Genomic DNA, 24,179 nt, shown 5'->3' with positions numbered 1-24,179 from the left:
CCCCCCGCCCCCTCCTCCTCTGCCCTCCCCCTGCCCCTGTGCCACATGAGCGCTCTCTCTCTCTCTCTCTCTCTCAAATAAATAAATAAATAAATAAATGAAATCTTAAGAAAAGAAACGAAAGCCGTCCTGTTGACCACTCTGCCTCTTGAGCCCTCAAGGGGTCCGAGGAGATTGGAAAGGAAGAACAGACTAGGAAGAAGCACCAGGACGTAAGTCAGGAAGCCCCCCAATAGCAATGGCAAGTTTGCTGATGGGGGGGCACCTGCTCTCCTCTCTTGTTCTTTTGGCCTTCTTACCTCTCCCTGTCTGGTGGGACAGTGCCCTGGGGCCTTGAATGTGACTGGTTCTCACCGGGCATGGGCTCCTCGCGCTTCTGTGCTGGGAGAGGCATGTTCCAGGAAGAGGCCTGTGAGTTAGAGAAGGAGGCACTGGAGCAGAAGGGGGGGCGTGAGGCACACTCTTCTCGAGACAAGAGAGCAGGAGACCAACAGGCTGTCTGGTTTCTACTGGGAAGAAACTAAGCCTGTGTCCCTAAACCGAGATACAGCCGGGCCTGCTGCCCCTGGGAAGTGGCTCCTGGTCCCACTGGTAGCACCAAGAGCCCTCAGCCCCCTTGGTGGCCCTGCACAGGGCTTTCTGCCCTGAGTACCCAAAATGGGCTTGTGCTTTCTCGACAAGTCTGAGTTTCTAACAACCATGAACTTGGCCTCTGTCTTGTGCAGGCCCTGCCTCCTAGGCCTCTCAGAAATGTTCGAGGAAGGGACTGGCATGGGGACTTTGCAGTCCCAGCTTCTCCGTGATGCTCTTTCCTCACTCCTTTAAAACACAAATGGCCGGTGCTCCTGGTCTGCGGACAGTGACGAAGGAGGCTGCCGGGAGAGTGTAGGGCATGTCCCGTGGGCATCTTGGGAAGAAGCGTGCTGACAGCTGCACTGAGCAGAGGGCAGGATGGCCGAAGGGGGAAGGAGGATGGGTTTAAATCCCAGGCTTGAAGGCCGGAGACAGAGAACGCCACCCCTGGGAGCTGTTCCATCAGGAGAAATAGCCCTGGCTGGAATCCAGAGCTGGAACACCCCTCCCAGGTGTGGGCAGAGAGATGAGGAGATGCCAGGCCAACCCAGCGAGACTGACCCTGGAGGGCCTGGCGCAGCAGCCACGAGCCGTTCTGCTGCCCTCGTGCATGGGCAGGTGGGAGGCTGGGGCACACCAACGCCTGTGAGATGGGCGAGGGGGGCATGGGTCAGTTACCTGACAACCCGTCCTCCTTTGGCGTGCCCCTTGCCTTCTTCAAGAGAGCACCTGTTCCCTTGTACCGGAGTCACCCCGGGGCCCAAATCACTGCTCCTTCCTCCTCCTGGCACTGCCTCCCTGCACCCCCTCGCAATCAAAATTCCCAGAGAGCTGCCTTTCTCCGTGGCTGTAAAGCTCTTTGTGTGGTTCAAGTAATTCCCACTAAAGTAATTCATTCTTTTCTGAATGACCCATAGGCCTGATCCTTCCATGGTGCATTTGCATTTCAACTGGAGTTTATAAAAGCAAAATTAAGCATTAATTGGGAGAATGAGGGAGCAATTATTTTTGGGGGGGTGGACTTTCCCAGGCCCTTCGCTGCCCTCCCCTTGGCTCCTCCCCACGATGCCCACTCACCCCCCACACAGGGCGGGGGGGGGGTGTGTGTGGCTGGGATGATGAAGGAGAGATCCCTGGGGCGGAAGGAAGGTGGAACAGCCTCGGATCCCAGACGGTCCCGTGTCCTTTGTCCACTGACAGTTTTTATGGTGGGACCTACAAGAGTCAGCTTTTTATTTTCCCAAGGTTTGTTCTATTATCGCTGATTTCCTAACACCATCATTTCACAGCGCCCAAAGACAAAGAAAGAGGTCATGTCAGACAGCCTTCTACGTGGAATAGATTCAGCTTTCTAAAAATGTACCACGTTGTTCTTGGTCTCTCGCTTTGCCACAGGCCACTGGACACTTTGTGGGGTGGGAGGGCTGGCACGGGGGACCACGCACGGCCTGGCTGGCCCCCTAGGGGCCTGCCCCACCCTGAAACACCACCATCACACTGCATTAAAGATGCATTTTCAAATGTTAATAATTAATGGTAATGATAATTTATCATCATTTCACATAACATTCTCTAATGGAAATGGCCCCAGGGGACGGGATGGTAGAGGAGATTGAGGAGGGAGAATAAAAGAAGTGGGGTGTCAGTGGGGGGCAGGATAGGAGGAACAAATTTTCCTCAAGCTGTGTCCATCTTCCCAGGACGTGGGGGAAGCTCTTGGGCTGCAAGAGACAGGTTTATAGTCCTGCCCCTGAGTGTGTGTATGTGCGTGTGTGTGTCCAGGGGTAGCACCTGACCTTTAGGTGAGCTCCCAGCCCTCAAAGTGCCCCTCCACAGCCTGGCGTCATGCTCACACACGCCACCGTGCTTGACCCCCCAGGGCAAAGGTGTGGAATGCAGGCACTTCGTGGGAGAGGTCCACCCCTGGGCCCCTGGCACTGGAGGGGAGGGATCCTTCTGCTTCCCGGCCTGGGTCGGGTTCCTTACAAGCCGTCTTGGTGTGGTTCCCAGGTCCCCCCAGCTTGCGTGGGAGGCCACACTCAGGTTTTTCTTCTTGCTGTTGCAGGTGTGTGCGGCTGCTGTGGCGCTCTACGCCCCAGGTACAAAAGGCTGGTTGACAACATCTTCCCCGAGGATCCCGAGGTGGGTCACACCTCCGCCCGGCATCAGCTCCCCCCATCTCACCCTGTCCAGGGCTGCGGGGGAAAGGCGGGTCTCCTGCACTCCTCGCCCGCGGGCCGCTCAGACTCTGGTCAGTGCGGCGAGGCCGCAGGGGGCCTCCGGGGGCCTCCACGCTGCGGAGACTTGGATCGTCTGAAGTCAGGATATGCAGAGGGCTCGGGAAGTCGGTTCTGGCACACTCTGGGCCTTCGCTGTACCATTGAGACATCTTTCTCACTCGTGTCTCTCTGTGCGAGGGTTCCTTGAGCTGCTAACTCTCTTGAGGGTCCTCTTTCCCTGCTGTTTCGTGTGAGCACTTCCCGTCTCGGGTTTTGGCTTGGGAGCACTCTGGGGCTCCCCTGGCATCTGCCAGGTGTCCAGGTCTGTGCACGCAGGAGGCCTGGCTTCTCCGCTTCCCGGCCGCCACTCCCCGCTCAGGCTGCTTTACGGGTTGTGTGGTTTTGGAAATGTCAGGAGCTGATATTCTTGGCTTGCTCTCTGGAAATCAATGACATCTGCTTGATGGACAGTTGAAGGTCCACATTTCCAGCGTCCTCTGGAGAATTCCCTAATTGCTGCTGAGCTGCCTTCTCTTCTTGTTCATGTTTCAGTGCTGGGTATCCAGCACATTTTAATTCTGAGTTGCTTTCAATGAAGCCTTGTCACACACACACACACACACACACACACATATACACACCTATATACATGTGCATATATATACATTTGTGTATATTTACATATATGCATGTACCCACATACATACATATATAATGTATACATTTATACAATTCTAATTTATAGCTGGCACACTCTGGGCTAAGTTACGAGTTCCTGGGAGGCAGGAACGATGTTTTAATCATCTTTGTATCCCTGACCCCACATGGGGAGTTTATCACATACATAATGGCACTCTGCAAAATGATGATTAGATTGACATATTATTTACCTTGAGACTTGAACCCTTCTAGCCATGGAATGGTCACGGTGAGACATGATGGCTTGTCTTTCACAGGATGGCCTGGTGAAGACCAACATGGAGAAGCTGACCTTCTATGCCCTCTCAGCTCCAGAGAAGCTGGATCGAATTGGTGCCTACCTCTCCGAGAGGCTCATCCGTGATGTGGGTCGTCATCGATATGGGTAAGAGTGTGAGAAAGTAAGAGAGAGACTTTCAGAAATGATATTATATTTTTAAGGGAAACATAGGGTCCTTTTATGAAAATGATAGTAGACTTTGTTATTCAACAGACTGGGAAAAGTGGGACTGGGCCTGAGGGAGGGGTGCATGTGTCCTTCCAATGGTGGGTAAAATTTGATGCTATTGCCAAGTTGCGGGAAGAAGGGGATGTTGGCTTCCTAGGAGCACCTCTGTTAGCAACCATTTTCCCATTGTGTCTCTATCCAGAAGCCCTCGCTCACAGTCTGGGGCCTTGAAAAGTTTGTCTAATATAGAATCTGCCATTATTCTCATCAAACCAAGCAACTAACAGTCTTAAAAAGCGGGGAAGGGGGGGCGCCTGGGTGACTCAGTCGGTTAAGTGTCCAACTCTTGATTTCGGCTGAGGTCATGATCATGAGATCATGAGATCAAGGGTCCATGAGATCAAGCCCCACATCAGGCTCCATGCTGGACATGGAGGCTGCTTGGGATTCTCTTTCTCCCTCTCCCTCTGCCCCACTCCCTTCTCTCTCTAATTTAAAAAAAAGAATAAATATTTTTTAAAAAAGCAGGGAGGAACTATCTGCATTCTAGTGAGAAGGCAAGGTTAGGGGTAATTTGTCCATTAAAAATACACTTAAATGAAATATTTATCGAACTTCTGAGAGGGAAGGACTTGCTATGTTTAGTAAAGAAAAGATATCTTAAATGAAAATGATTGATCAATAGATTTAGCTATTTAAAAATTTAAATATTTTGGGGCGCCTGGGTGGCACAGCGGTTAAGTGTCTGCCTTCGGCTCAGGGCGTGATCCCGGCGTTGTGGGATCGAGCCCCACATCAGGCTCCTCCACTATGAGCCTGCTTCTTCCTCTCCCACTCCCCCTGCTTGTGTTCCCTCTCTCGCTGGCTGTCTCTCTCTCTGTCGAATAAATAAATAAAATCTTTTAAAAAAATTTAAATATTTTGATGTCAAAAAAGAAACCATCCAAATTTAAACAACTAAAAGAAGCGTTTTGAAAGAATAGGACAAAGGATTCAAACTCATGTATTAGTAACATATAACAAAAGGTGGAGCTGGAATGGGGAAACCGAGTCACTGAAAACTGTGAAGCCAGGGCCCCCAATAACCAACTCACAGAAAGAGGAAGGAAAATAATAATAGTCAATAAAGTTATAATCAAAGATATGGCTTGAAATACTAAGATACCATCTTCATTAGCACACTGATAAAAAAAAAAAAAGTATTTCCAGTACTAACCAAGGAATGGCAACACGAGGGGCGGTTTCATACTTTTCTAGAATAAGTGCAAATCGATTGAACCTTCTTAGACCATAATTTTGAAATATAAGTCAAGTCTTCAAAAACATTTATGCCCTTTGATCCAGTAAATTCTGTTTCTATTCTTCTATCCCAAGAAATCAATCTTAAATATAAACTAGCGTTACGCACAGAGATGTTCATTATGGTGTTTTTATGATAATGAAATGGTGGAAATTAATGTCCAGTAAGAGGAAAATAGTTTAGTGAATTATGATGTTTCTCACTTGGTGAAATATTGTCTATTCAATAGAAATGATGTTTATAAATGTGCTTTCCCCATAATAATGAAAATGCCTTAAGTGAATGAAAAATACAATATGTTATTACATATACCGTGTTTTACAATCAAGTTAAAAAATAAACAACGAATCTCAATGCCTAGAAAACATAGTAAAAACAAATGTGCCATAAATGTTGAGAGTACTCATTGTTTGAGCAGTGTGCTTGGGTTTGCGTGTGTGTGTGTGCGCTTTGTTTTGTTTCCTATCTACCTTTTTTGTGTGTTCCCTAAATATTCTCTATTGAGCACGTGTCACTTTCTAAGAAGAAAAGTGACCAGCAGGACCTGCTATGTTTGCTGCCCTACCCGCAGCCCAGTTTGGAGCAAAGCTGACTACAAGAGAACTCAAAGACATCCTGGTGGCATTGCTGATGGGACGGAGGGTGGGATAGAGCTAGGCCAATTGTTCCGAAGTCCCGTTGCTTCTCTTCTCCATACATCCATCCCCTACTTTCCTCTATTTGTTCCTTCCTCCTACTGCAGACTTCAGATTAGGGCAACATTAGCAATTCTCTCCCTGCTCTGTCTCTCCTGTTCTGGTCCTTCCAGAAGACTACTGCTAGCTATGATCTTCAGAACACAGACCTGGCTCTCTTAACTCGCCAAGCTCCCCTGGCCATGCCCACCACACCTGCCATGCCTGCTCTAGACCCACTCCAGACGGACTGGCTGGCAGTCACCTCCGGCTCTCTGAGCCTCATGCCTCTGGGGCAGGGCTCTCTCCCGTCAGACCCCCGTCGTGGGCCCCTGCCACTGCCCGTCAGCCCTACCACCTGCCAAGCTCCCTTCTTCCTGGTCCGGAAGCCTGAACGTACACTGGAATGAAAAGGTTTGCATTGTGCTGATACGGTGTAGACCTCCAACCTTTGCAGGAGCCACTCTCGAATCTGATATCAAGCTATCCCTAGGACTAACAGTAAGACCAGAAACCATACATTTCTATCATCATTTTATAAAATAAAATTAGGTTACATGCTCAATAAAAAGGGCGCAAATATACTGTACATGCTGATGATATAAATCGCCTTGACATCTTGTAAAGCATGCTCGAGCAAGTAAAAATGACTTCATCCTAGATTGAACCTCAAACTAATGTGTGAGCAATAACGTTAAACATTTAATACTAATTTTATCTGCCCCTCTGCAGTGATGGTTCTCTCGATAAAAATGTCCTGTAGCCAGCAGAGCCAATTAGAATCATTCCACTGCACTTAGAACCGCAATTCAAAATTGGTATCATTCTGTTAAAAATAGTCATTGCAGCATCTAAGTATGTAAAGCCTCGAAGGCCTCACTGGAAGCCTTAATCATAAACATTTGGAGAAGAGAAAGCTGTTAGATCTGATCTCCTAGTCTGTCTCCTTGCCCGCCCCGTCCTGATAGTAAGAACATCATTATTATCTTCCTTGTCATTACTAGCTTCCTGATGGCAGCTTTGGAAGCGCAAAATATCCGATGCAGACAGTCTGAGGGGCTGCACCTCCCTGTCATCATGCAGGGGTCTGTATTTACGGTTTAACGATGTGGACGTGAACCTCGGGGCTTGGTCTCAGTGGCAGAACCATCCTCTTCTGCCCCCCTGCCTCCCTGCCTTATCACCCCACCCCGGTTGTGTGTGAACTCTGCCCTTATCTGTGTTTGACATCAGGGATGATAACCAGATGTGGGCAGAGAGAGGCTAAGGTGTGAATTCCGAGGTGCTGTTCACTGACGTGAACCATGATGGGCAGAGACGTGCAGAGCGGCAAAAAGGGAGATTTCCTCCCATTTTTCTCCTTCTTTGTACATTTTCCTTCCAGTTCAGCCCAACTGCTAGAACACCCTAGAAACTGGAGAGCAAGGGGGGTACTGAGAGTGCGTCATGAGACTCAAGGTTGGTTGGCAGCGACCACGGACTCTGACCACGTACAGAGTGCTGGATTGGATTCTGTCAGCTTCCCCAGTGCCTGGAGCCCTGGCGGGTGGGGACGCCCGTGCCAAGGAGAGGCAGGCTACTCCCTGAGGAGCGTGGCCCCAGAGCTGATTTGGCGGGACTCCTAAGAGACACACATTTCCCAGAAGGACCCTGAGCGTGGTTGGAGGACGGCGCTGACCCTTCAGACAGACATTACAGATTCCTGCTAGAAGCTGAGGCTCATCCTTCCCTCCCTGGGCTGAGGTCAGCCCCTACTGCTGAGTTCCTAAAACCCAGAAGTTTCAGTCCTGAAGTGGGGCTGACCAAGCACGTTCCAACTGCCTAGAATAAGAGGTTCTTTGTCAAGGTGACGGGCCTTTGAGTGATTCTTGGGCAGCGACTGGCCTTGCTGAAGCTGTCCCCTCTCTCCTGCCTGCTGGTCTTCACCTCTGACTTTGCCTCTCCTCTCCAACCCGCCCCTGTTCCCAGACTCTATCCACTTGCTCCTCCTTTCCTGGAGCTCAGGGCCTCTTGACGGAGCTCAAGGTGTTCAAGCAGAACCAGCTGGCTATTCTAGACTTTAACAGGAGACACGTCTTGCATCATTCCCTGTGTGTTTTCCTCAGGTGTTATAACTCACTTCCTGCCTTGGCCATTGTCCCTGAGTTCCTGTTGTTATCACCTGTCAGGTGTCCTCTCCCGGCATCAGCTGCTGCCCGTGAACTCGATTCTATCCCAGATTCCTTGGTTCTGCCTTCCTTACCTGCTGTGAAGCCCTCCAGTACATCCAGGACCCTTGGTTGTCACCTGCTGTCATCCCTACCTGCTCTTGCCCTTCCCCCTCAGGTTCTGTGGGGGGCTGGCCCTCACCAGCTCCTTCCTGCCTCACCCTGCTCCTAATACTCAGGCCAGCTCAGTGTCCCAGACCTATTACTACACTGGACTCCTTCCAGGACACCGAGCCCAGATCAGGTTTCTGCTGAGTCCAACCCTTCTGGTCCTGGTCCTGGTCCTGGTCCTGTTGAGCAGTCATCATCCTAGAAGCCCATGCTGTATTCTCCCTGAGTGTATAGGCCCAACTATGGGACATATCCAGGAAGGTTATGAAAAGGTAGGACCAATGCAGAGAGCTTCCAATCTTCTAAGGTACTTGGAAAAATTCAAGTTCATAATTGCAATCCTTCCATCCTTAGTACTGGGGCCCAAGATGAGTAGTGTATTCAAAGAACTAGGCCTTAAACTTCCTGACTTTTCAGTTTCTCTTCTACCATAATTTTCACTTGCCCTCAGAATTTCCACTCCTGGTTCATAGCCAGTTGCTTTTTATCTTATTTTTTTATTCATTCAGTCATTTTATTAGCAAAGGATGGTTTTTCCTTATTAGGATTTTCTGGGAATTTTTTTACAGGAAAAGGAAAAGCAGCAATCTAAACTCTGAAATTTGGGAAGCCTTCTAGTTTCTTCTCTTGCCAAACCCCACCCCACCTCTTCCTTTCCCTCATTTAAATTCTGTGAACTAAGGGTGAAGCCCTTCATACGCAAATGCTGGGGATGACTCAGGAGAGAAGAGAATTCTACTCTGCCTGCCCCCATTTCCCACCCGCAGTGTTTGGTTGCCAGAGTGTGGCCCAGTTTGTCTGCAAGGAAAGTGTGTCTCCTTTGGAAGGGCCCCAGCCAGGCTGCTTCCCCAACCACACACGACTCAGTCTGCTTCACTGGCCAGCACAGCCGACCTGAAACACATGGGGACTGTCTGCAAGGCATGGCAGGTTTCCTGGACTGGGACGGTGAGAGCCTCTGAAGACAAGGCTGTCCTGAGCCAGGAATGGCCAGCACCACCCCCAGCAGGGACCGGGGGCTCCTGTTTGCTCCAGGAGCTCAGAGACCCAGTGCTGCCTTTGTATTTGAAAGACGTTCTGTAGATAAGAGCATGACCTGATCCATTTGTAAACATGCCCAGAGATGACTATTTAATAGTGCTTAATAATATTCAGTAATAATTTAATAATAGCAGACTCAGTTCACCAAACATTTTTTTTAAATGGACAGGAAAATTTCAGAGTAGGGAGGCTGTTTTCTTATGATTGCTCAGTATAAAAGTTAGCTGAAGGGTACCTGAGAAATGGTATCTGATGTCTTAAAAAAAAAAAAAAAAGAGCACTGAGGAGACACCATGACTGCTGTTACTTTATAGGGTTGGGTTTGCACAGCCGGCTCCTGTGCGAGGTGGTTTGGACACACAATGTCTGAAACCAAACAGCTGCCCCAAGAGGGATCGTGCAGCCTTGTCTTGTGGCCTCATCGTACCTCCAGAAATCACCCTGTAGTCACACTTTTTATCTATTTCTTTTTATTTAACCAAACTTTGTTTTTAAAAAAGAAGATAAGCAACCTGCTAATCAAAGAGTTTTAAAATATCTGCCTACCATTCAAAGGTGGGTATGATTGGGACTGAGGCATAAAGGAGAGCAAATCTTTAAATTCATCCTTTATTACATGTCTGGCATACGAACCTGGCTTTCGAGCATCGGGCAGCTTTCACACTTTAAAAGCTCACACTGACAGCTCTACCACAGTCTTTAAGACAGGTCTTTTGCTATTTGCTTTTGACTTGGTGGCATTAACCTGATTCCTTGGCACCTCTGTTAGGTTTGGGAATTCTCTGCCCACCTGACCTGTCCTGCATTTCTGTGTATCGTGAAGGACTCTTCTAGTCCACATGGTTTGGCATAACGAGTAGAAGGATCAACACCCTGGAACGGGCACGTGAGCCCACTCACAAGTCCGTGGAGTCTTGTGATGCTCTCCCCATCACAGGATGGAATCTCTTCCAGCTCTTCCTTGCCTTCCTATGAAGTCGTTCTCTGATTTGCTTTGGATTTGCTCAGGATTCACTTTTATTTGCACCGCTGGGTTTCCGAAGCGCTCCTAACCCTGATTATTAGGTATCTGTGTTATTTGTGTAAAAATACAGTGGCTCCAGCAATATCGAAGGGGTTTTGCTCTCTCTCGTGCAACCATCCAGCCTGGTGGTGTGGGCCCTGCACCGCAAGGGCCGTCTGGGGACTTCCATGCCTGGGACTCTAGTTGCTGCCACTCCTTAGCTCAGGAAGAGGGGAGGAGAGGACGTGGAGGCCAATCCTGTCTTCTGAGCAAGTGACGCTGACGTTGTTCACCTCACTTTCCCTCATATTAATGGCAACATGTTAGTCATGTGGCCTCAGCTAACTGCGAGAGGGGCTGAGAACTGCTCCCGGTGAGTAGCCACACACTCAGCTAAAATTCCAAATTATGAGGGAAAAGGAGGGAAAGAGATTCCAGGGGAGACATCTAGCAGTCTGCCTCAGAAGCCTAACTCCCTAAAGAAGACTACCAAGCTTTTAACTAGAATGATATTGGAAAGATTTGCAGCAGCTGCTTCCTTAGAATTTAAACAATAACCTTTTCTAATGAATGTCTACTCTGTTTTCTTTTTCTCTTTCTTTTTAGAAAGAGAGAGCAGGGTGAGGGGCAGAGGGAGAGGGAAAGAGAATCTTAAGCGGGCTGCCCGCCCAGCACAGAGCCCAGTGCAGGGTTCGAACTCATGACCCTGAGATCATGACCTGAACCGAAATCAAGAGTCAGGCGCTCAACCGACTGAGCCACCCAGGCGTCCCTACTCTGTTTTCTTTAGTGTGCAAGTGCCTTGTAAGTGGGGCATGTGCCCTTCATGATGTACCGCACCCGACCACACGCTCATGCGGCCACCGTGGAACACACGTTGGGTTTGGGCTCAGATGCGCGCTTCCAATTCTCAGTAGGAATTTGATTCATGACATTTTTTCTTGAGATTCAAGAGAAGCTTGAAGAAGACAACCACTAGCCAGGATCATCAGGGATTGTCCTGCGAAGGCTAGTTTGGGAAGGACTGAGTATTTTTAGCATGGAGAAGACAAGAGCAAGAAAAATGGGATTGCTCTTTTCAAGTGGTTGAAGGGTGGGTGGGTAGAAGGTGTAGCCCTGTTTTCTACTGCTCCTGAAAGCAGAATTGTGACTAAAGGACAAAGTTATTAGGGTTTAGTTTGAAATATGAAGAAGTTTTTATTTAATTGTCAAGAAATGGGGTGAGCTGACTTACCTAGTACGTTCATCATTGGGTGCTGCATATTTCCAGTCTCTGGAGGTATTCACTCAGGTTCTATTTTATTTTTTTTTAAAGATTTTATTTTTATTTATTTATTTGACAGAGAGACAGCCAGCGAGAGAGGGAACACAAGCAGGGGGAGTGGGAGAGGAAGAAGCAGGCTCCTAGCGGAAGAGCCTGATGTGGGGCTCGATCCCAGAACGCCGGGATCACACCCTGAGCCGAAGGCAGACGCTTAACCGCTGTGCCACCCAGGCGCCCCTTCACTCAGGTTTTAGACTGTAGAAGGAATAAGTAGTTAGGGCCTCAGAATCATCTTCATTAAGAAAAAATAATAATTTTTTTCTGTGTGTATCTTATCCTCTGCGAGGTACAGATGCTCTGTAGGTATGATAAGTGTCACCTAATTATGGTAATACCATCAACAATATTGTGTGATGATCTTAGGACTTCTGAAGTCTTCAAATGCAATACTTACGGGTTTTATATCCCTTAACCTTTGCAGCTGACTGGTCCTCAGGTCCATCTCATATTCTTCATGAATGTTCTTCCTGAAGTTCTTCTCTTCCTCCCCACTAGAGCCATCTCTCTCCTTCTTTGGAACTCTGTGGAGTGTCCTTAATGATTTTCTTGTAGTGTTTCTTATCTTCCCTTTACAGGAGGTATCTCTGTTTTTATCTTGTCCGTCCAACTCTAGGCATCTTGAGTTGAGGGCTTCTTCCTCCTTACACCCCTGCGCTAAGGCAGAGTGTTTCCCCTGTGGGTACTCAACAAATACTTGACCTTGGATCTAGTAATTATTTGATCTCACTGGGTTTGGGTTCAGAATTTGCTCTTCCAAGCAGCAATCCTTTCTGCTTGTATCTACACATGAGATGGTACACCCATCTATCTTCACGTTCTTCATCTGTAGAATGAGTAGCTGGGGAGAGCTGGCCTCCAGGCTCCCTTCCAGTGCTGGTTCCTGCTGATTCTTGGTGCTGGGCTGGAGTGGACACTCGTTGGAATGGCTGTCCGGACACTGGCAGCCTGTTGGAAGAGCCTCATTACCCAGATGCTGGCCAGGTGGTCACTATGCTGATTGTCCCAGTCATGCAATGAGGGGGGAACGGGCATGAGACCCAGTGACGCTGTTGCTCCCCCCAGGTATGTGTGCATCGCCATGGAGGCACTGGACCAATTGCTCATGGCCTGCCATTGCCAGAGCATCAACCTCTTCGTGGAGAGTTTCCTCAAGATGGTGGCCAAGCTGCTGGAGTCGGAGAAGCCCAACCTGCAGATCCTCGGCACCAATTCGGTAAGGAGCAACCCGGGGGCTGGGGAGTGGGGAGTGGGGAGGGGACAGGCACAGAGGACATCGGGGTCAGCCTTGCTATAATCCATTCCTATTTGGTTTCTGACCCTAAGTATAACTCACCTCTTACTTCATGTCCCTCTTTGTGTGAATAAAGGGCTATTTGGTTTTTTAATTTAAATAAATACATAATAAACAAAATAAATTTAAAGATAAAATTCACCATAGTAAAACATATGATTCAGTGATTTTTAATATATTCACAAGGTTGTGCAATCACTGCCACGATCTACTGTATTTCTTTTTAGGCTGGGGATCTTCAAACGTTTTTTAGTCATGGATTTTTTTTCCCCTGAAATAATTTTAAGCGGGGCCGCAATGGGTATAAAAATAGGTGGAAAGGGAGGCATTCCTTTGAGGGCAGGGGGTGTCCCACGCCCTCCCCGCTTGGCCCCTGACTCCATGGGTCACACTTTGAAAGCTGTCCAGCTTGTGCTTCTATCAAAGAAGCCCAGGACAGAGACATCAGATAAGTGGAAAGATCATGGGGAAGCAGGAAACAGGGCTTCCAGCTTAGTTCTGCCCTTGCCCCTCTGGCTAACCTTGAGTGGGCTATCTTTTATGGACCTGTCTTTCTATCCGTACCGTGAGCTGACTGAACTTGGTCCAAGCTCTGTAATGCTGGTCTCCATTCAGGTGGCTGCTGTCATGAGAGGTTATGGTTTGGGGGCATGCCAAATGGGATGTGTCAAAAACTCCCCACTTTATATTTATCTATATATCCTCGAACATCCTGGTGGCTTTCTTCAGTGTCTTGCCTTCGGTCCTCCTCCCTCCCCTTTAGGGCATACTTTCAGCTCCAGGCCTTTGGGCAGCTTGGTGTTAAAAGCCCCGATATGCAATTATTTTACAAATATCACAAAAGACAAGTCAAAGGTGTGTGCTCTCTTTGCCTTCCCAGCCTGGCTTTTCTGAATTTTTATTGCACGGATCACAACTGCTTTCCTGTTCTACAAGAGTTGATCTCACCAGAAGAAGATAGTCATTATAGTTTAATTTTCAGGCCCCAAAGTAGCAACTATGCCCTTCCCTTTCCTCTCCCTGGAAGCCAGCTGCCTTTGACAAATTACGTATACAGTAGCTGAGGGTGAAGTCTTTTGTCAGGTTGCCCTGGCAACAGTTTCAGATACTGTTTCATTTGTCCTGTTTAAGATAACTATAGTCTAGGAGAGAACATCTGAATGGAAAACAAGCCAGTCATCATGCAACCAGAGGGCCTCTGCCCCTGGGGGACCCAGGAGCAGGTGGCGGCTGGAGCTACCTTTCTCCACAGCCGGTCCTGGCCCAGGGTAGATGTTTTGTTAGCTCCAGCCTTGCAGATTCCTAGATTCCCCATCACAGCGAATCACTGCTTCAGCAACGGAGTGAGTCAGCTCCTGACTCCTGTACTGCATACAGTGAAGGTTATGTAAGGACAGGCGATTATGAGTAAGTCAAAGAAAGGCAATAGATTCAAAGTCCAGCTTCGGAGGCAGCTTTTGCTGGTGGTGCCCCTCATCCAGATGCTCTTCCCAGCTCTCAAAGCCTGGGACCTCCACAAGCCTCCCCAAGAACGGTGTTCTTTTGCTCCTCATCGTCTTAGAACTGCCGGCCTGCTAGCACTTGATGTCGTCCTAGAGAGCCTAGCCTAGGAGTGTCAACTGGTTTTCATGGGGCTTCAAGGCCTCGTGGGGGCAAAGGAGGACCTGGGAGGAGGACTAGAAGGATCCTGTGTGGAAGTTTGCAACCTTTCGTTTTGATAAAGGGTTTTGCTGCTAGGACATTAGCAGAAAGACATGGAGGAGGAAAGAGAAAGCAAGAGAAAAGGAAGATTCCCATGTGACACTAGCAGCAGATTTGGGGACTCCTGACACACCGCAGTCTTAAACCTGTGCGGGACTCCTCCCTCCTGCCCTTCCTTCCTTTTTTCCTTTCTTCATCCCCAATAGATGTCCATCCGGCTTGTACTGGATCACCGCAACGATGACGTTGTGTTGAGACTTGTCACAAAATCCAAATTTGCTAATCCCACTCCTGCACGTTGCATGCAGTAAAGTGTGATTTTTAAAATTTAAGTGATGCTTTCAAGCCCTTAATGAGAATATTGGAGTTTTGGAGGCTGATAAGTGACCAGGAAAATCTGGAGAAGATGGGGAACCAGGGCCAGCTAAGCTGACTTTACTTGTTTGGGCATTTGCATTTGTGCACTTGCCTCATTGCCTGATGGGTCCAAGTGTGTGTCTCAGGGACAGTGAAGTGACCATGTGCCCCGACCTTTTGAGATCACTCACTGATGATAAACTGAAAAAATTAAATCTGAAAATGACAAGGTGCCCTCTGTGACCAATCCAGTGTATTAGCCTAATATATACAAATAGTAAACTCTTAAGAAGATTCATAGATTACAGTTTGCACTTTCGTCCTTGGATCACAACATATACAAAAATTAACTCAAAATAGACCAAAGACCTAAATGTAAGAGATGAAACTATAGAACTCTTAAAAGAAACTATAGAATTATGTGTTCATGATCTAGGATTTAGATTGGATTCTTAAGTACAACATCAAAAGACAAAATGACAAAGAAAAAATAGACAAATGGACTTCATCAAATTAAAAACTTTTGTGCATCCAAGGACACTATCGAGAAAGTGAAAAGACAACCATAGAATGGGAGGAAATATTTACAAATCATATATCCGATAAGGGTCCAACAACCAGAATATATGAGAAATTCTTAGAACTCGACCACAGAAAGACAACCCAATTAAAAAATGGTCCAGGATTCGAGTAAACGTATCTCCAAAGGAGATCCACAGATGGCCAAGAGGCACATGAAAAAATGCTCAACATCACTAATCATTAGGGAAATACAAGCCCAAACCACAGGAGATGCCACCTCACAGCCACTAGCATGACCATAAAATAAAAAAACAGAAAACTATAAATGACAAGTGTCAGCCAGAATGTGTAGAAATTGAAACCCTCATGCATTGCTAGTGAAAAGTAAAATGGTGTAGGTACTGGGGAAAACAGTTAAGTCGGTCCTCAAAGTTAACCAGATAGAATTACCAGATGACTCAGCAAGTCTTCCTAGGTATATACCCCAGAGAACTGAAAACAGATACTCAAACAAATACTTGGACACAAATGTTCACGGAAACACGATTCACCATAGCTGAAAGATGGAAACAACCCAAAAGATCACATAGGGTGTGATTCCATTTAGACGAGATGTCCAGTCTAGGTAAATGCACAGATACAGAAGGCAAAGCAGTGGTTGCCCAGAGCTGGGGAAGCGGGGAGTGGGGGTGACTGCTTAGTGGGCATTGGGGTTCCTTTGGGGATGAGGAAATGCTTTAGCTGCAAAATGTGAATGTATTAAATGCTGCTGAATTGCGCACTTTAAGAGGGTTAACTTTAGGTTTTGTGAATTTTACCTGAATGTTTTAAAACCGCACTTTCAGGGGCGCCTGGGTGGCTCAGTTGGTTAAGCGTCTGCCTTCGTCTCACGTCATGATCCGGGGGGGGGGGGTCCTGGAATCAAGCCCCTCCTGGGATCAAGCCCCACATCAGGGCTCCCTGCTCAGTGGGGAGTCTGCTTCTCCCTCTGCCTCCGCCCCTCCCCCTGCTTGTGCTCTCTCTCTCTTGCTCACTCTCTCTTTCTCAAATAAATAAAAATAAAAATAAAACCACACTTTCAGCTCTAAGCAGCCCAAGGTCGATGGCACACAGGTGCGTGTGTGTTCGCTGAGCCACCACCATACACCGGGCGCGGGGAGGCCCTGCAGGGAAGGGCGACTTCCTTCCTGGCGCTGGAGGGATGCAGGAGCCCGGAACCCTCTCCCTCCGGGAAAACAGATTTCTCGCTGGGACTTGCCTGTGTCCTGTCCTTCCCCTCTTGCCCTCCCACGGGTCCCCTCCAGACCGCACCTCCAGGATGCCTTCCTTTCTCTCCCAGGTTCAGCTGCCGCTGGCGCTCCCTTTCTTAGACTCCCTCCTGGACCCCTTGTGAGCCATGGCTTTCCACCTGTCCTTGCCTCCCCGTCCCGCGGCCACACTGTCTCCCCAGCAGAATGGCCCCATTCAGAGCAGTGCCTCCCAAAACCACAAGACTTGTGGGTCAGGGACTCTGCAGATACATACTGCACAACTTTATTTGGGCTTTCAGGGTGGCTCCTTAGTCCATTTTTTTGGCCACCACCTTCACTCATCTTCTCAGTGATCTCTACAAACCTTCCTTTTTTCTCCTCAAATCCCCTCCCATATCCATTTGCTCTGATGTCAGAGGCAGCTTTGCCTTCTTCTGTCCTTGAAAAAATAGGTGGGGTTCCCTCAATTTCCAACATCCACCTTCCTCTCAGAAGACTCGCATCTGGTCAGGAGCCCTCCTCCATCCGTTCTCTCCTCCGGGTCTCTCTCTGTCCCCTTCTCTGGTTCCTTCCCTCCATTGACATGGAAGCTGTGTCTCTTCCAGTGTCAATATAAACAAAGCCAGTAACAAACTCACAAGAAAAAAATATGTTCTACGTAACTGCAAAATACCTTTAGCTCACCTGAAAAAATGAACAATCATTCCCTGATATTTTGTTAATATTTAGTGCAAATCCAAATTTCCCTGATAGTCCCCTAATTGACTTTTATTGCTATGGGTCAAATTCAAATTCAGTAAAGATGATGTGTTCACATCATCTTCTGTGGCTCTTTGCCTGTCCCCAGCCCTCTCCTGCCCAGCTTTGCTTTTCATGACACTGACTTTTTGGAGAGCCTGGGTTAGTCTCTGTGGAAGGCTGCACATTCTGGGTTTGTCTGGTTCCTTGCATGTGACACAGTTTCTTTTGCTCTCCTGCCGCCTGTAATTCCTGCAAACTGGAATTATAACAGGAACACAAATGTCTGGGGTCTTACTTTTTTATGGATGCCATCCCAGGTTAGGGTGGTGTCAGCCAGTTCTCTCCATTTTAAAAGTACACTGTTGTCTTTGCCAGTAGAAACCTGTGGAAACCAGGCGAGTAACCCATTCCCCACTCATCTTTCAGCTGATGTTTTATCTTTGATATACCTTCTCCCTGTTGACTGCACCTTCCTGAGACTCCCTTGACTTCCCTGGCCCCATCACCCCAGCTCTTCCCACCTGGTTCATCCTTCTTAGCTCCTGTGATTGACTAATGGTCCCCCAAGGATGTCCACGTTCTAATCCCTGGGACTCGTGAATGTTACCTGAGATGACAAAAGGGATTTCGCAGATAGGATCAGATTGAAGATCTTGAGATAGAGAGATTCTCCTGGATTATCCAGGTGGGTCGGATGGAATCACAGGGAAGCTTAGAGGTGGGAGGCAGAAGGGTCAGAGTCAGGCAGAAGGTGAATGATGATGGAAGCAGAGGGAAAGAGAGAAAGACTTAAAATGCTACTCTGCTGGCCTTGAAGATGGAGGAAGGGGACCATGAGCCAAAGGATATAGGTGGCTTCTGGAAGCTAAAAAGGGCAAGGAGACGCTCCCCTGGAGCCTCCAGGATGCACGCAGCCTTGCAGACCCATTTTAGACTCGTGATCTCCAGAAGCATAAGGTAATAAATGTGAGTTGTTTTATGCCACTAAATTGTGGTAATTTATTACATCAGCAATCGGAAATGAACAGTTTCCTGCAATGATTCTCTTCCTCTGCATGCCCCTGACATGTCTGTGGTCTCCACGGTTGGTGCCCCATCTTCTCATTCTGTATGCTCCCCCTGGACAATTCATCAGCTCTGGCGGTTTTGACTGTCATCTCTAGACTGGAAATGCTCCCCCAGCCAACACCAGCACAGAAACCACTGCTAGAAACCCCCGAGCTACATACAAGTGGATGTCTTGAAGGTGGATCAGGTCAGACTTACGAGGCCAGTTGCACAGCTTAGCACAGGGGGCCAGCACCCCAAACCACGGCGATTCTAGAGCAGAGGCAGCTATCTGGTGCTTCCTGGGTCTGCATTTACCGGGCCAGCACGTGGGGCTGCTCGGGCACCGGAGGGATCACCTTCTCAGACAGCAAGGACCAGGCTTTCCCAAGAGACCTTAAAACCGTGCCAGTTTTGCAAAGAATCTTGAAAAAGAGAAGCATTATGTGGGTAGACAGGAGAAGATGTCCTAGGTCTAGGGAATGACCGTGCCTCGGCTGGCATTGGCCGGGCATGATCATGTGTGGAATGTTTCTCTGGCTTTAGTGAGAAGCGCTCCCGAAAGTTGCCGTCGACAGAGGCAGCTGGAGGCTGGGGCAGGGGGTGTTACAGTCAAACCCAGGCAATGGACAGGATCTGCTTCCCAGCTAGGATTTGTTGCAGTGAGACTGAGAAGCAGTCCCAGTTCTCCTGGTGGGGCGAACACAGAGGGACGGGCTGCAGTCCTAGACCCAGGGGAGCGCTGGGGTTGTGTCTGCGCCCAGCATCTTAGACTGCGGTTCCGTCTGCGATGGCAGGAAGTCGTGTGGCTCAGGTGCTCCTCTGTACGAGAGGGAAAGGCTCGCTTCTGCGTGGAGACACTCAGTTGGCACCGAAGTGAGGCCAGCCAGCTCAGCTTCCATTTTCCACACCAGGGGAGAGCTGTTTTTACAATGTCAATATTTGGAGATCGCTTTCCCTTTATTAACTCAGGCCCTCAGGAACCCTGAGTATTCACATCTCTGCGGCTCCGCCTGCCTGTGCCGGGTGGGTGATCTGCCCCAGCAAGCCTGGCACCCTTTGTTGTGTAGAAAGAGCTGACACTTTGATCTTGAAAGGGTGGCCCTAGCAGTGCCTGGGGCCTTTGAAGTGTCACGTGTTCAGAATCTTAAGTTTGGGGGTGCCTGTGGCTCAGTTGGTTGACTATCTGCCTTCAGCTTAGGTCGTGACCCTGGGGGCCCTGGGATGGAGCCCCATGTGGGGCTTCTTGCTCAGCAGGGGGTCTGTTTCTCCTTCTCCCTCTGCCCCTCCCCCGCTCTTGCTCTCTCTCTCTCTCTCTCTCTCTCACTTGCTCACTCACTCTCAAATAAATAAATAAAATCTTCAGTTTGTTGCTATGGAGACCTTCCTCATCGTTACTATATCTTAAAAAAATAAAACCAAAACCAAACCCAGCTTTATTATTTCACAATCTTATTCATTGGGCAAGTAGTATTTTAACAAAAGCCGTTTGTAAGGTATGAATTAGCAATGATGGGAGCGAAGCAGACAGGAAGTCCCTGCTGTATCATGCATTTTAAAAAGTAGTGGCTGGTCCCACAGGGAAATGGGCCCCGTGAGAATCCAGGCAGTGTTCCTAGCAAGCCAGAAGTGCTCTGGGTGGGGGGGGGTGCAATGAGACTGTAACTGTCAACTGGGATGGGCTACTCATACCAAGCTGATGAGACAACTGCCTTTATTAGCCCCATTTTACAGATGGGGCAACTGAGGCACGAGAAACTTTAGTAACTTGCCCCAGGTAAGCTTTGTAAGTGGCGGAGGTGGGATTCAGCAATGCAGTCTGGCCCAGACCCCTTCATAACCATAACACTCTATTGTCTCTCATAAGAGGAATGGAGGCTTTCCTCACATGAAACCCTAGCGTTCCAGGCCCATGTCTACCAGGTCTTGGTGGACTTCCACAGTGGGTATGGGGACTTGACCAGGACCCCCAGGAAGCACCCCAATTTGACCCTCTGAACCGTGGTTACCAAAGTTTCCTTTGAGCCCCTAGAAGCCTCAGGAGCAGCTCCGGGTGGGCTCTCTAAGAGGTGTTCCGTGGGGACTCCACAGGCCAATGCTCCCTGACCAGGCCACTGGGGCTGATGTGTCTGGACAGTCATGTTTTCAGACTCGAGGGAGGGAAACTTGTTCTATCAAGCTATCACACCAAGGGTTCCTAGGGATGCTCAGATATCCTGGTAACAAAATTTACCTATTTTACATGACCCATAACGTAATAAGCAGGGTACATACCCTCTGTATGGAAGGTTCAGGATGGGCAGTAAGTGCAGTCTCATCACCAGACCTCCTAACAGAACAAGAGTCCTGGAGAGCATGGGAATGGAATGGTTGGCAGCCAAAGCCTTGAAGCTACAGCCCCCCGAGGCTGTTCTGGGCCCCAGAGATGGAGCCAAAGCCCAGCCACCCATCCAACCCTTGGTTTAACCCCAAACCACTTTAGTTCAAAGGAGGTGGCCTTCAAAGGAGATGGCCATCTATCCAGCCTTGCTGACCTCCGTTACCAACATTTTCCCAGCATCCTGCATAAGCACCTGGCCGGGAGCATTTCCAGAGCTACGGGTCCAGCTTGCCAGTAATGGGACAGAGGACGGAGGGTCTGTAGACCCGCTGCCAGAGAACCTCCAGGGTGGAGGCAGAACAACACTGTCTCCCTCAGCACAGCTCAGAGCCAGGCACTGTGCTACTCACTCTGCATACGTCCCCGCGTTTAATCCTGGTGACCGCCCCGTGACGTAGGTCCTCGTGTCCCTACATCACAGATGAGGAGACAGTGGCTCAGAAGTTTCACAACTTGTCCACAGTCACACAGAGGACAAGAGGCAAAGCAAGGAGGTCGCCGTCCAACTGTGGCCCCGGCAGTGTAGGGGGGACCGTTGTCTACTTAAATGGAAGAACTCTTGTGTCAAAAGCAGAATTTGAGAAGACTCAGACCTAAATTTCCAGGAGGAAGAGTGCAGAAGTGTGAAAATCCAGGGACGCAGAAAGTCACGGAAGAGAAGAATGAGGGCATTTTCCAATGCGGTTAGCAGCCGGGGCTGGCCTGTAGGCAAAGATTCAGAAGAAACTAGAGAAAGGTCACCCATGGTTATAGAAAAGGAATCCCCATGTCTGTTTTCTATCCCGTGTTACCAGAGTGGCTGTCATGGAATTTTCGGTTTTTAAAAATTGATTGTAATCTCAATTCTAACCTTACAGCCAGTGGGTACTAGTCAAAATATGTAGCAGCCTGGACAGCACGGGTAATGTCCAGTCTCAACAAACACTGGGCATGAGCAAGCCCTCAGGCCATGCCCCTGACCGGCAGTCGGGCCTGCTCATGGCTTCATGGCACTTAGGAGAAGAGGAAAGTCAAAGTTGAAAGTGCAGGGGAGCTCGATGTCACGTTGCACAGAGATCAGGAATTGGTTCAGAGAAGCGTCCATGTCAGGAGAGAGGGGTGGTGTGCAGAAGACGGGAGGCTAGATTGTCCATCAGTGACCGGGCAGTGTTTCTCAAGTGGGGACCGTCCCATCAGGTCTCCTGGGATGGACCATGCCGCAAGGTAAACCCCTGGATCTCCTCCCAGAATGACTCAGCATGTCTGGGGCCAGTGGTGCAAATCCATGTGGTTACTGAGCCCTGTGGCTCTGTTGTACTGTAATCTCTCTCTCACTTAGAGTCATTCTAAGAAGTGAGGATGCGTGTAAAATGCTTAGGGTAGCACCTGACATGTAGGAGCTCCCACACGTTCCTCACTGCCGGCCCCCAAACTCCCAAACCAGTAAACATGAGGTCTGGGCGGTCATCCTCCTGACATACATCTGAGTCTGCACAGTCAGTAAATGTCAGAGAAAAGATCTTTGACTATTTCTCCCTTTTTATTATGGTCTCTTTTTTTCGGTCTTGTTTTAATTATTTTAAATGCATATTCTCTTGCATACACTCAGATTGTCTTATTTTAAGCTGACTCATCTTATGTGAAGCACATACAGTATAAAAAAAAAAAATTAAGGGGCACCTGGGTGGCTCAGTCGGTTAAGTCTGCCTTCGGTTGAGGTCATGATGCCGGGATACTAGGATGGAGTCCTGCATCTGGCTCCTTGCTCAGCGGGGAGTCCGCTTTTCCCTCTCCCCCTAACCCTGCTCATGTGTTCTCTCTCTCTCCCTCTCTCTCTCTAATAAATGTTTCAAAAATCTGTTTTAAAAAAATGAAGAATCTTAGTGAATGATGACTGCAGTATTTATTTTACATGCAGGAAAACCAAACCATAAGAGAAGTTAAATGTCCCACTCAGAAGTCACACTGCCAGTGAAATGTAGATCTGCTGCATGTCCCTTTTGGGTAGATGGACACCTTGACCACGCCAGGCTTCAGCCGTGGGGAGGGGAGTGCAGCCCGGGGTCATCTTGTCCTTGGGGAAGAGCAGCAGTGAGCCCAAACTTCACTTCAGCCTCGGTATCAGCCTACCTCTGTGTTCTAACCATTGGGGGGCTTAAGAGGTTCACGTAGCCGAAGGCTGACTTCATCGTTATTTCTAGAATTCCTGAACTTATGTCTAATCAATGATCTTATTAAGGTCACATGGATTACCACTACACCTCTTCTGCAGAACCCCATCGATAATGCAACAGTGTCCTTTGGATTTATTGCTAATATCAGAATATTCACTTCCAAATAGATGTATGCATTTTAGATGTTAACTTGGAAAGAAAGATCTCCTCCTCTGCTTTGTATGTTGAGATTCTATCAGTCAGCAGAAAATGAATGTATATTTGTTAGTGAAAGAATAATTAATGATGTTGGTTCAAGTTGCTAATTGTCATCCAGAAAAAGTTAACAAATTTTGAATAGTTAAATAGAGAAACAGATTGGCAATTGATAATGAATATTATGAGTGCGTTAACTAGATAATTTTAGAAATAATAGCATATCCTTTTAGAACCAACAAACGTTTATAAAAACTTAAATAACAATACAAGACAGAATAATGGAGAACAGATTTTATTATAAGCGTAATCTTTTGAGTTGTTGGCAGTACTAAATTTATAACATTAAACAAAAGAACCTATAAGAGTTACACTTAATTTTTAGCAACTTAACTCTACTTAGTCCTCGATTCTTGCTTCTCTGTGGGATTCCATTGAAATGAAGTCCCTATTTAGAATTGCTAATGTGCAGCCTGGTGGCAGAAGGAATCCAGCAGCTGATAATGCTGAGCCAGACTTAACAGAACCGAACCAGCAAACTAAAAATGTGCTCAAATTTTAAACAATAGGGGCACCTGGGTGGCTCAGTTGGGGGTCCTAGGATCGAGCCCGCTCAGTGGGGAGTCTGCTTCTCCCTCTCCCTCCGTCCCTCCCCACCCGTGCTCCTGTTCTCTCTCTCTCAAGTAAATAAAATCTTTAAAAATAAATTAATTAATAAATAATTTTAAGCAATAAAATGGAATTACTTTTTTAAATCAAATTTCAGATTTGCTCTTGTTTCCCAGAATTCATTCTGAAGTGTTGAGATACAGTTCAATGTTGGCTTTGGCTGTTTCAGCTGATCCCTACTGCCTCCCACCTCTGTGTGTTTGGGGCAGCTCTGGTCATGGAAGGCAGCAGGAGCTTAAGGGAGTCGCCTTCGGGTCCTCACCTGTCCCATCGT

The 24,179-nt window shown here is 48.1% G+C and overlaps 1 protein-coding gene across 4 annotated transcripts in view; it reads left to right on the top strand.

Moving 5' to 3' along the window:
* EFR3B (EFR3 homolog B) overlaps window positions 1–24,179 on the top strand; it is an 88,830-nt gene that overhangs the window by 33,720 nt on the left and 30,931 nt on the right. For all 4 annotated transcript variants that reach the window (XM_019808542.2, XM_019808539.2, XM_019808535.2 and 1 more), the window contains exons 2-4: window positions 2,639–2,715; window positions 3,749–3,876; window positions 12,662–12,812. In XM_019808542.2, coding sequence (XP_019664101.2) covers window positions 2,639–2,715; window positions 3,749–3,876; window positions 12,662–12,812 — 356 coding nt within the window. The remainder of the gene's footprint in view (window positions 1–2,638; window positions 2,716–3,748; window positions 3,877–12,661; window positions 12,813–24,179) is intronic.

Source organism: Ailuropoda melanoleuca, chromosome 4 (genome assembly GCF_002007445.2).
Source record: "Ailuropoda melanoleuca isolate Jingjing chromosome 4, ASM200744v2, whole genome shotgun sequence".
Lineage (NCBI taxonomy): Eukaryota > Metazoa > Chordata > Mammalia > Carnivora > Ursidae > Ailuropoda > Ailuropoda melanoleuca.
Note: the sequence above shows the minus strand (reverse complement) of the source record. Positions and strands in the feature narration are given on the sequence as shown.